The sequence below is a fragment of the Prinia subflava genome, chromosome 4, assembly GCF_021018805.1.
Source record: "Prinia subflava isolate CZ2003 ecotype Zambia chromosome 4, Cam_Psub_1.2, whole genome shotgun sequence".
Lineage (NCBI taxonomy): Eukaryota > Metazoa > Chordata > Aves > Passeriformes > Cisticolidae > Prinia > Prinia subflava.
In genome coordinates this window covers 12,699,045-12,711,274 of record NC_086250.1, presented here as the reverse complement: position 1 = coordinate 12,711,274, position 12,230 = coordinate 12,699,045, and the positions used below count along the sequence as shown (strand labels likewise).

Below are 12,230 nucleotides of genomic sequence, written 5' to 3'. Positions count from 1 at the left end.
AAGGCCCTACAGTCAACCCACACTGGGGTGGTTTGGCCTTACAGCTTTGCCCTGTGTAACTTTCAGGTAAGGGATGAAGAATGGTGTGTGCAGCTTTGGTGGGGATAAATCCAGTTTGTCTCTTATTGATATTATTGATAATATTGGGAGCTACATGCTCATGTAGACAGGGAAGAACCTGAATATAAAGCTTATGTCAAACAGAGAAAAGCAAAATCAGCAACCAAAATAAACCTAAACTATTCATCCCCTTCTCCATAAGGACTGTGAAAGGATGAGTAAATGCTCATGGCCTTACAAAACCACCAGTACTGCCACTTGCTTACATTCAGAAACAGGACTATCACTCTTTTCATAGATTACATTATACTGATTTCAGTCAGTGGTCTAATTGAATATATTAATAACCTGGAGCCTTATACCCAAGTTGTAGGGCCCACTAAGGCAAGGTCTCACTGATGAACTCGATGTTGTGTTTTAAAATTCACAGAGAGATGTGGCTTAAAACACAATCTTGCTGTGAGTTGAAGTTCACACCTTTATTCTCAGTCAGAACCCAAACACACTAACTTCTAGTACAACTTATTTCTATGCTTCATTTCAATATTCTTCTCTTTTCTGTCTTTGCCTATGAATTTTTAAAAATCTTAAAAACTTAGTTTTTAAGAGACATCATCCTGCATGAGCATGCAATAACATCCTTATAAAAACGTGTCTTGGCAATCAAAAAAGTCTATTCTGACAACTCCTTCCCATTTCCACCTTCCCTTCAGCAGAAACATTTCTGATTCCCTCTGAGCTCCAGCAGAACTGAGCACAGGAAAGGGCAGAGGCGGGAAAATGGTGCCTTTCAGCAGGGCATCAGTGATGATGCTTCCATGTGGTGCAAGGTGAGGACAGGAATGAAAAAGAAAGTTCCTGCTTGGAAAGATTCACGGCAGACTTCCCACAGACTCTGTAAGACCACCAGCTGCATCTGCTCACACTTGCAAGTTCTCCATGAGGACACAGAGGACCAGGGTTTTATTTGTATATTGACTTTTAGACAAAGAGTGAATAGAACTATAGCCCATGGGCCATATGCAGCTCACAAAATGGTTTGACTCCCCTAATTTAAAATTACTTTTGAAGAAGGTGTGCATGTACATATGTTTGTATATATGATATTGTGACTGAAAAATCATTCTAGGCACATACAGACACATGTATATACAATCATATACACTAACATTTAGATCCTCTTGCTATAACTAAATTCCAGTTTTTTCTCCAATTCTCTTTTTTCTTCTCAAAAATATTTTATTTACATGGCATCCTATGAAGGAATTTCATAGCACAACAGGCTCTAAACAGCACTGGGAATACTCAGCAGCCATCCCCAGTGGTGCCAACTTTTTGAATCCAACAGGTTCTAAACAGTCTACTGGGCATCTTTATTTTAAAATATCCCTTTTAATACAAGTGGCTATGCAAAAGGAGTATTTTCCCTGATGCTGTGTAAGACAGACTGAACAAAGTACAACCTAGATGTTGGTGCAGCATTTCTACTGTTTCAAATCTTCAATGTAATTTCAGAGTTATTTTTTCACCCTCCTGTCTCCAGGGCAGACACTAATACAGCACCTTCCAAACACAGCCACTGTCATTATTCAGTCCACTTGTATGCCCCCTCTTCAGCACACTCGTGTGGCCCAATTTATTCTCAGTCATTCAAGTTTAGTCATTTTGCTTTGTTTTTTTTTATCTTACCTAACAGAGACTTTCTTTGTTGCCAGAAGTTAGCATTGCTTTCTGAAGTTTTACTAATTAGCCCAGGTTTCAACTTGTCAAAAACGTGGGTGGGTGGAGCAAATATACAGCACTATAAAATATTCATTTCTCAGATCCAAAAATGTCTTACAAGCTATGAGGAAATTCTGCTACGTGATGTAGCTGGGTATCTACAGAAATTCTGAGCAGTTACTCAAACTGCAGCATTCTGCCCTTATTTACCTCCTGAATTCCTGATTCACAACCTGCACATAACACTTCTGATTATGCAGAGTAGGAACCACTCAGGCCTGATCTAATTTGTACTGACAGTAAAATCTTTGCTCTTAAAAGAGAAACCACCAACAACTAGCATTTTTCAGGATTGGTTTCTTCCAGAAGTACTGAAACAGTTTCACCTCTATCCACAGAGTTTCTCTCCTGAAAGCTCAGATGTGCCACTCTGTCACCTGTGTCCTCACACAGCCCAAATGAGGCACAGCAAGGACCAGTGAGCTACAATAAACCAACAGTGAGCTCTCATGTCTTAAGAAAAGTATCATTTTACACAAACAACTAATTCAGGAATTTCAGAAATAGCTTAAGGTCAATTGCTTAGGTGTATCAAATGTGTCCCCCTAATAAGAGAATCAATGCCTCAAGGAAAAATTCCTTTGTTATTAATGAAAATACTTAAACCAGAATAAACTAATTACCTGTTTCTCTGTTTAATCCTCTTGCTGAGCGGAAAAAAAAGCACTTCACCTCTAAGAAGAAGTGTTTTTATTCTATTAAAACCTCTCACAAGGTTAAGAATGCTGCAACCACCTGACCAAGGAGAGCAACAGCAGGCCAGGCCTCACTCTGAGTCCGCCCACTTGATGCCAATCAATCACTCAAGAATAAACAATTATCAATTATAAGCAAGTTGACAGAAAGAAGAAACACCCCAAGGATTTCCAATCTGCAGAAATGTATCCATTGATATGACCAAGCAAATGTCAATGCCTGGAATAATTAACATGGTGACTCAGGTGAGAGCTCTGCCTTTGCATCTGGGAAGTTTTGAGCTTTACCTGTCTTGTCTTTGCTGATGTTTCAATGAAAGGAATTCCATAACTTCTTGCTAAATCCTGAGCTTGTTTTGTGTCTACTGTTCTGGAAGGCAAATCACATTTGTTTCCTACTAGCACCATTGGGACATCTTCTGAGTCTTTAACTCTCTTTATTTGTTCCCTAAAAACAAAGAAGAAGAAGAAAAGATTACATTTAACAAGTATTAATAGTTTATATGGTAGATTTAAAAACAGTTAAAACATTACATTAACAGAGGTGAACATCATTCTTTGTGTTAATCTACTGGACATGCATTATTGGAAGCCACTAGGAAATAAACTGACCAATTCTGTCACCAACAAGTTTAGCATCTTACTAAACAAAAATCAACCAACCAAAACCCTGACATTTTACAAACTACTATAGATGTTAACGTCATTACACTGCTTTTAATTTTTTAAAAACTTTTTAGCAGCTAATACCACAAAAAGCTCAACAAGCTCCGGTATTAATCATACTACTTACCTCTCATATTCAATGCTCATAATACTCAATTCATTTGCCAAAACACTGCCAAAATCTCTAGGTCTGCTATCTTGATTTTGGTTTGGTTTTGGGGGGGAGGTTGTGATTTTATTTTGTTCTTTAATTAAAGACAGCATTAAAAAATCTGCACTTAGGGGGTTTAAAACTTTGAAGACTACTGGTCTGGCTTTCTACAGAGAGAAGTTTGCTAAGAGTCCTTTCAAGTACTAGTTAGAAAGCATCTTGAAAGATGTTAAATGTACTTGTGAAGAATCTTGAATAAAAATCATGAATTTCATTACTTTTGCCTTCCCAAATAATCTCACAGTGTGTTCCTTAATTAATACAGACACTATTTCCAGCTCTCTCTGATCATTCAGCTTCAAGTCTGGAAGGTCACCCACTGGTCTGTCAATGTACAGAAGAAATTCCAGCCCTCAGCTCCCAATACTCTTTGAAATAAACTGTGAAGGTCTTCTTATGCAAATCTGAAACTCTCCTTAAAAACAAAAACTCCTCATGAAAACCTCTATGCTCCCTCTTCCCCTCACACCAACATCTTTCTTGCCTTTTTCTCTTCCTCTTCTAAACCCACAGGAAACCCATTTGCAATATATTATTTTTATTATTACTACTACTACTACTACCACCTTACTGTGGATAGATTAATACATGTTTGGGACCAACCTTAGGCTGATGCTGATAAACTCAGTGATCTTTTGTGGGAGTTGCATTGGTTTCTAATAGAATACCCAGGGAGAATTCAGGGTAACAGTAAGGTACCTTACAGTAAAATCATTATAAATGATCTGCTATGGTAATCACCAGAGACTGCTTCTATTCCTAAATTAGTGTAGTGGACAAAGAAAGCATGAGTTGGAATTCTTAACTAATTATTTAAAAGAAGATAATATGAAGAACTTAGTAACAGGTTGGTTTTTACTGTCATTCTGAAGCTTTGGTTTTCTGGTGCTTCTCAGGCATCAGGGCTCACACAGGTTACCTTCCTCACAAGATTCCCCAGGTATTTCCCCCTCCAGCCCCAAACAAAACCAGGAATTGATATTATTGTCTGTACAATTACAACAGCTTCAGTCTCTCCATCTTAGCAAACGATTGTATCAATGGAATGGACAGAATGTATCTTTGGGTAAGTCTTGACTCAGAATACTAAGTAACAATAATTTACACCTCATCTATGAGCCAGGCAGATTTTCAGATTCCAAATAACAGATGCACAAATAAGCTGCAATATTGTTAATTTTCAGATTTTCCCTATTTCAATTCAGATCAGTGTATTATCCAGAGGAAGAACAAGCCTCCTGCCCACCTAATACAAGGGCTGGTGGATTATCTCTTCATATACACACCTATAATGGTGAATATCTTCAAAAGACTTTGTATTGTTTATGGCAAACACACACAAGAAGCCTTCCCCTGTTCTCATATATTGGTCTCTCATCGCACTGTATTCTTCTTGACCTGCTGTATCAAGAATATCCAAGAGACAGGTTTCTCCATCAATTACTACTTGCTTCCTGTAGGAATCCTAGGGGAAAAAATACACCTTGGTTAGGCACAAACAGATAAGGTTTTGGACATCAGTAAATCTGGAGATAATCAAATTATTCACCAGCAATGAGAGTGACTGAAAAGGTTTGACAGTGCTTCAGCTTGCTCAGTCTGCTAATTTTGTTTTTTCAACTCCAATTTGTCCCTCATTCTAAGCTACAAGAATGTACAAAATAATAAACCAGAAAGAATACACAAGTAAGACAACTCCAAAAATCTTTGAAAGGAAGAATAAAAATCCTTCATTGTTTAGGACAGGAAATCTGTTTTGTATGCCTGAGCAGGTGTGTATAATGGTATCTGTTATTAAGTTATCAAAGTTGAGCTGATATATTTGAAATTCAAGCTTTTCAGCCAGGACAGACTAACAGAGCCATATTAAAACCCTGATGGGCTGGTTCACAGAGATGTCAGAACAAATTATTTCAATGCTATCAAATCAAAGCTTTCAGGTCACTGACTCAAGTGGCTAAAATCTGTACAAAGTCCCACGAGCTAGATTTTATTACATCCCCCTTTCATGCCAGGCCTCTATGAGTACACAGCTTTAGCAGTAAGAAGGTGAGCATTACATGCCCAGTAACTTCTATAAACACCTCTGTGCTTGAAATAAAGTCATGGCAATGAGCCTGGAAAAGGTGTCATCTACCAGCACCGTGAATTGTTCCCAGTAAGCAGCTCTTGTAACAAATAACAGGTATGAACACAAGCTCCTGCTTATCACCTTTCAGCTTCCTTAGCCAGAGATTAACACAACATTGCTGCTGCTCTGACACTATACAGGAGTGAACCTAAGCTACTGGAAAGGGAATTAAAGAATTAAAATTACAATTCTAGCCAGCTGCAAGGTGAATTCAGAACAACCTTTCTTCCTTTGTACCCATTTTTGGGCACGGTACGCTTACTCTTAGGCACCTTCTATCCATTTTTAATTTTACAAGACTCTTCTTTCCTGTTGCTCGTGCTAAGAAACAAGCAGGAGATAATTGTAAAAAACAGTATTTTAAACTAAACCAACTCTGTAATCTCACATTTACTGTTAAATGTCATCCAGGCTCATAATATCCGGTAAAACAATACTTGCTGTTTATCTTAAAGATAAAAAGTTTGCCTCCAACATGATTTTGGGACTATTTATTTCACAGAAGCTCAAATACAGTGTTCAGGAAAGAAGTGGGCAAGTTACTTCAGAAACTTATAAGCCATGTTTAAATATTGATACAGATGAGAAACACACAAGCTCCAACGTGTTTTAAAATAAAGTCAAGATTCTATCTTACTGCTTAAAGGGGAAAAAAAATACAAACTCCCCCCCAAACCTAAGGATGCATCTTCATTCCAACACTTCTATTCATGAGCAGATCCCCCATGTCCTAGGATATATTTATCACAATACTGACAGAACTTCTATCATTATACCATACATATTTACAAAGCTTGCATTTTCTCTTGCAATTTGACTGCTAGTTCAAAAATATGAAAAGCAGTCCTTGAAAAGCCTGTACTATTCCTTCCCATCTTAAGGACTTCAAAGAGAAAGAAATTCCCCTCAACTGAGCTCTAAACAAAAGCTTTAAGTAACTTTCATCAAAGAAAATAATTTTTAAAAGAAAATAAAATAGCTTTTAAGGACTGCCTACCATGTTAGTAGTAGCAGCAAAGATGCACCAGCCATAAAGCACAGCACAAACACAAGAACTACTATTCTGAAGTGTTAAATTGCTTTGCCACTTCTGGGGTAAAAATCTTTGTGACTACCTAGTGAAGAGACTTGAAGCAGAAGGAAAAGAGAGATGTGTGAGAGCAAACTGAAGCTTATGATTTCCAGACAAGTGAAATAATAAATATTTTGATTTTTGGCCCTTTTTGCCTTCCCCTTTGCAAAACATCAAACCTGAAACCAGATATGCCATTATTAAGTAAAAACAACATGTAAACTGTAAATAATGCAAACTAGAACATTAATTCCTGATTCCTATCCAGTTTCAAATATGAAATTTCAGTTTTTCCCCAGTATACAGTATGTAACTTTTAAAAATTTCATTGATTGCTTCACCTGCTTTTATTGGCCTTTTGCAAGCCATAAAAAAGCAAGAATTATGTTAAAGGAGTAACAATTCCATCTGCTCACAAGCACTGATAAGAAAATGTGATATGAAATCTCAGCTTTACATTACATACGGAATTTAGCTTTAAAAAAAATCCCAGTGCTTAATAAATCCCATCTAGGCAAGTAATTATTACTGCACAAAACTCCATTATACCAGAGATTGAATGCTAAAATATCTTAGCTACTGAGACTAAGCTATCACTAAATATTGGTGCTTGTTTCATGAGGGCACAAAGGTCATTTAAGAACACGGACTTAAATATCAGTACTCCTAAATCGGACGAGGGATTTGGCTAATCCAATTTCAAAACCTCTGAAAAGCAGCTACAAGAGCTGTTCTTTCTCTGTGACATTTAAAAGACAACACATATTTAGGGCTGAAATGTCCTGAAAGTGCAAAAAAGCTAAAAAATTGAAGAAATCCAAGTGAGCACAAGTAGGACTTACTCAGCCTCGGCCAGTAGAGGGCACTGCCCCAACTGCTCAGGCCAGATTTACAATGGTTGCTGCCCATTTAATTTAAAATAAAACACTTAAAATTACTTGGCTATAAATCCTTGCTCGGACATCTCCTTCAAATAAAGCACTGGACTGTGAAACACACATAAAGCATCGATATCTGAACAACTGCAGCCACCCAAACACTCATTTTCAGTCCTCCCCCTGCCCTGCCATCTGCTGTGCTCTGATTTGAGTAATAAAACACTCAAGCAGGCCCTGAAACTTGACGTTTTCCAACCAGGTTATTTGTTGAATCATTAGATTTGTTCCACCAAAAGACAGCAGCAAAATTAACACTGTAAAGGCACCTGTGATTAAGTAATTAGTGTGGTTTTTCCTCTGCTGCACCATATGATGTTTTCACAATATGAGAATTTTAGAAGTGTGCAGTTTCATTCTGTTAATCAGGATATATTTACAATTATTCAGTAACTGTGCAGTTATGAAATATACCATGGACAACAAACACTAAACTATCTTCTCCATCTCAACCCAATTATTCAGCTTGATTATCTGCCGGGAAAGAGAGTATTCTGCTGTATGGCAATGAAAGAAACAGCAGTAAGTGGCAAACAACAGCAGTGACACAACTGAACTATCCTATTTACCCATCAAGGCAATTTTAGCCCTTCTCCTCATGCTGCCTAAAGCCCATTCCACAGCTATTGTTCTCTGATCAGCATCACAACTGCACCTACTCAGGAAGCACCACCACCAGCTCTTTTCAACTAAGTGGGATTCTGACCAAGCATGAACTGGAGCATTTAAACCCAATTTTCATTTTTGTTTCCCACTCTAAATCACAGCCTGCCCTTGATGGAACTGAATTACTACTTACTCACATGTGAGCACACACAAGGCCAGTCACCAAGAGGAGGAAGATACAGTTTCCGTCCTCGAGGTCTCAGAATTTACAAGATAAGAGCAGGATCTAGTAGACAAAAACTTGTAAAAGGAGCAAAAATGAATGCTGCTGCATGGACAAGCTGTGAATGCTGGCAAAACCTATTAGGTTGCTTAATAACCAGTTAATTTGGTGTCATTCTTAAAGAACACATGGATTCTGGACCACAGCACTGAATTTGCAGCTGCCCCATCCCTGGAAATGGCCAAGGTCAGGTTGGACAGGGTTTGCAGCATCCTGGTCTAGTGGAAAGTGTCCCTGCCCACGGGAACAAGATCATCTTTAAGGTCCCCTCCAACCCAAAGCAGTCTATGATTCCATGGATAAAAGACAGTTCTGGAATTTTCAGGTTCATTCCATGAGCAACTGTATTTCCATTTTACTATTTTACATTAAAAATGTATTTAATGGCCTTCAAATCACTCAGCTGGTTGAATAGCAAAATCCCTCAAAATGCTCCAGGAATACTGGCATTTAAGTTTCTGTGTTCCTGAATTGTTTACACAGTGACAACTTCTAAGATGGAACCTGCACAGCACTTTCTGCAGTGCTTAAACACACCCTCTAACCTAAGAGAATCTCAGGCAATTATGAACAAGCATCAAAGACCAACAGCCTCCAAAGGTCCTTTTGAAGGAAAAAAACCTTAAATGCCATTTGGCTTGCTCCTCTCAGCAAATTCTGTGTGATTTTAGAGAATATTTGGGGTTGTTGTTGTAAGACTTCATATCTTAATAACTGAGAGAGCTGCTCTGCTGGTGTAAGTTCAAACAGAGCTTTCTGCACAGGTCTAGTCACAAAACCTTCTGCAAGCAAGGTGTTATTTGGCCATGCAAGAGACAGACAAGAAGACACACAGGCACTTGAAACAACCTCAAGTCAACACATCTCTGTTTGGGCTCAGGCCCTCACTAAATTTGTGCCACCTCAGGGCACTGGCTCCTCTTGCTTGTGTCTCCCTGAAAATCACTACCTACACACTTCCACGTCTCCATTTTAAGCCCAGATTTAAGCACTTGTGATTCCTTCACGTGAGCCTGGAAGTGCCTTGCTGGATAAACATATAAATGAAGTCATGAGATGTACAGCTTCAGTGCTGGGAGCATAAAAACCTGGGGTAAGTTATGGTGTCATTTCTCCTTTTATAGAGTCAGAGGTTGTTAAATGCAATGATCCACAGGAGATTTCAGACAACACCGGTATTTTTCTTGTATTTAAAAGGCAGAGCTTGCCTTCTCATTATAAACCTTTAAAACATCACAACTTTTAAAGCTTAAATACAATTTCAAACTTTGCTGTACTGAGCCATGTACAGCAAAGAAACCATTCCAGAAGCTGTCTTATAACATTTTCTCTAAATAGAGAAACACACACTGGCGTGTTTAAACAAAGAAAAAATAAAACCAGCTCCAATTTTTGCTTAATTCACTGCAGCATTCTAGGACACATTTCTCCCTGTGTGAAACAGATCCCAGCAATAGGAGCTGAGAAAGACTGTCACACACATTTCACAACCACTAATTTTCCTTCTTATCAAAGGAAAAATGTCCCATTTAAGAGGTTGTACAAAACTATGAAGAGTTTCCCCTAGTGTTTTCAAGTTTTTGAAAGAGTGTGCAAATACTTTGTCACAGAGATCCTAAACACACCAAGGATACATGGCAATTAACACCATGCTTTTAATTGATCAAAACTGGTAATTTTTTGCTGCAGCTGTTGTTCCACAGCCAGATGAAGAAGCACAGCAATTCTGTCTCCAATGCAGACCATTATCTCTGAGCTCTTTACTATAAAGCCCTGTCCTTGTTGTAAGTCCAAAAGCAAACAAGCACCATTACTAACTGATAATCTCCCCTCACAAAAAGTACGAGATGGAAGTGTTTACCTCTATTGTGGGGTCATATTCATCCACAAAGTGATTCTGGATTAGCTGTATTGTCAAGGCGCTCTTGCCTACACCACCAGCTCCAACCACCACAAGTTTATACTCTGTCATTTTTTTAGCAGACCTGATGACAAAGAAACCAACATTAAGCAGAGCTGGGCTCCCACTAACGAGGATGCTGCCGGTGCCTTCTCATTCAGCGTCAGGATCCTCTACTATTACCGGGAAGCAGCTCCCTCCCTGCAAGACAAGACAAAAAGGGATGAAGGAATGCCGTTCCTCAAATATTACACACACAGGGAATGCAGAGCGGGCACTCGGCCGACAGGCAGCGGTCACAGAGATTAAAAGAATACAAAATAAGTTTAAAGAAAAATCACTAAATAAATTAAAAAGGCGCTGAATTCCGGGAAAGGCCAGAGGAGTATTTAGTGCAGGGAATTAATCCGTGCAGGGATTTAGCTCCCCGCTGCTTCCTCCCGGTGCCCGCCCGGGTTTCCCGGAGCGTCCCAGCTCCCCTCGGGATGAAGCTCACAGCCGGGAACGCACCTCCCGCGCCCGGACAGGAGACAGGGCGGGCACGGCTTCCCCGGCGGCTTCCCCTACACAGTTTAGGGTGGGTTTTATTAATTTTTAATTGCCGGGCGAGCCGTGCCTGCGGGACCCCCGCGGCTCCGGGGCATCGCCCGCCCCGCCCCGGCTCCCTCTGCCCCCGCCAGCGCCGCGCCCGCACCGCCCCAACTTTCCGGGTTTAAGGATTTGGGAGAAGGGCTGGGGGGGAAAATAAATCCATGAGAGCTCAGGGAAGGGCGGGGGATGTCTCGGGCGAGCGCCGGGTCCCGCAGGGCGTTGGCCACCTGTCCCCTCCCGCCGGGAAGGACCGGGAATGCGGCTCCGGGGGATGCCGGCGGGAGCAGCGGGGGTGCGGGATAGGAGAGGGAAAGGGGGACGGGAGGGGGAACGGCGACGGGGGAGGAAAGGGGCGCCGGCTGCACTTCCCACCTCGAAGGGAAAGCGGGGAAGGGAGGAAGGGAGGAAGGAAGGAAGAGGGTCGCCCCGGCTCGGCGGGGTGGGGATAGGCGGTACCTTGGCTGGCCGTGCCGCGGGAGCTCCCGGCACCCGCCGTGCCCGCGTCGCGTCCCTTCCTTTCCTCTCCTTTTCCTTCCCTTGGCGCTCGCGTCCCTTCCCTTCCCGTCCCGGTGCGAAATGGCGGGGGACGGGCAGGGCTGGGCGGGCGCTGCCCAGGGAGCCGAGCACCGATGCACGGATGGACGGCCGCGATCGATGCACTCGGCGCTCCAGCGCCCCTTGCGGCAGCGCCGGCACCTCCCTCCCGCTGCCGAGCTCTGGGCCGCGGGTTCGAGACCGCATCCGGCCACTCGCGTGTCCAGTCCTGGGATCCTCAGGGTGAGGGAGACACGGAGCGGATGCTGAGGAGATGATTTAGGCTGGAAAGGCTGAGAGAGCTGGGGCTGCTCGGCCTCGAGAGGGGCCCTCAGCCCTGGGTGTCCCTGTGTGCAGGGAGGGCTCCGAGCAGGGCCCAGGCTCTGCTCCGGGGGCCCAGCAATGGCACCAGGGGAACGGGCAGGGACTGATCCCAGTTCCACCTGGGCAGGAGGAAAAACGGCTTGCACAGATTGCCCAGAGAGGTTGGAAATTTCCTTCACTGAGGATATTCCGGAGCCATCTGGACACAAGCTGTGCCCTGTGCTCTGGGATGGCCCTGCTGGAGCAGGGAGGTGGCACCAGGTGCCCCGCTGAGGTTCCGTCCAGCCTGACCCATTGTGGATTCCATGGGGCCAGAGGATGCGGATTTGGGACCGGGGAGAGGCTTGGAGGAGACATTTGGGAAGAGTCCGTCCGGGAAGTGCGCGCTCGAGGGCGGTGAAGGGAAATGTGTACAATTCCAGCATTTCTTCGCTGTTTCC

At 42.1% G+C, this 12,230-nt stretch overlaps 1 protein-coding gene across 5 annotated transcripts in view; it reads right to left on the bottom strand.

The window, feature by feature from the left end:
* The window catches only part of KRAS (KRAS proto-oncogene, GTPase), a 25,179-nt gene extending 12,949 nt beyond the window's left edge, over window positions 1-12,230 (bottom strand). For 2 of the 5 annotated variants that reach the window (XM_063395518.1, XM_063395516.1), the window contains exons 1-4: window positions 11,389-11,658; window positions 10,303-10,426; window positions 4,701-4,879; window positions 2,826-2,985 (exon numbers count right to left, since the gene is read on the bottom strand). In XM_063395518.1, the coding sequence (XP_063251588.1) occupies window positions 2,826-2,985; window positions 4,701-4,879; window positions 10,303-10,413 (450 nt within the window). In that variant the 5' untranslated portion in view covers window positions 10,414-10,426; window positions 11,389-11,658. Of the gene's footprint in view, window positions 1-2,825; window positions 2,986-4,700; window positions 4,880-10,302; window positions 10,543-11,388 lie in introns of those variants that run through there. The other 3 variants (XM_063395517.1, XM_063395521.1, XM_063395520.1) reach the window with 3 other exon arrangements.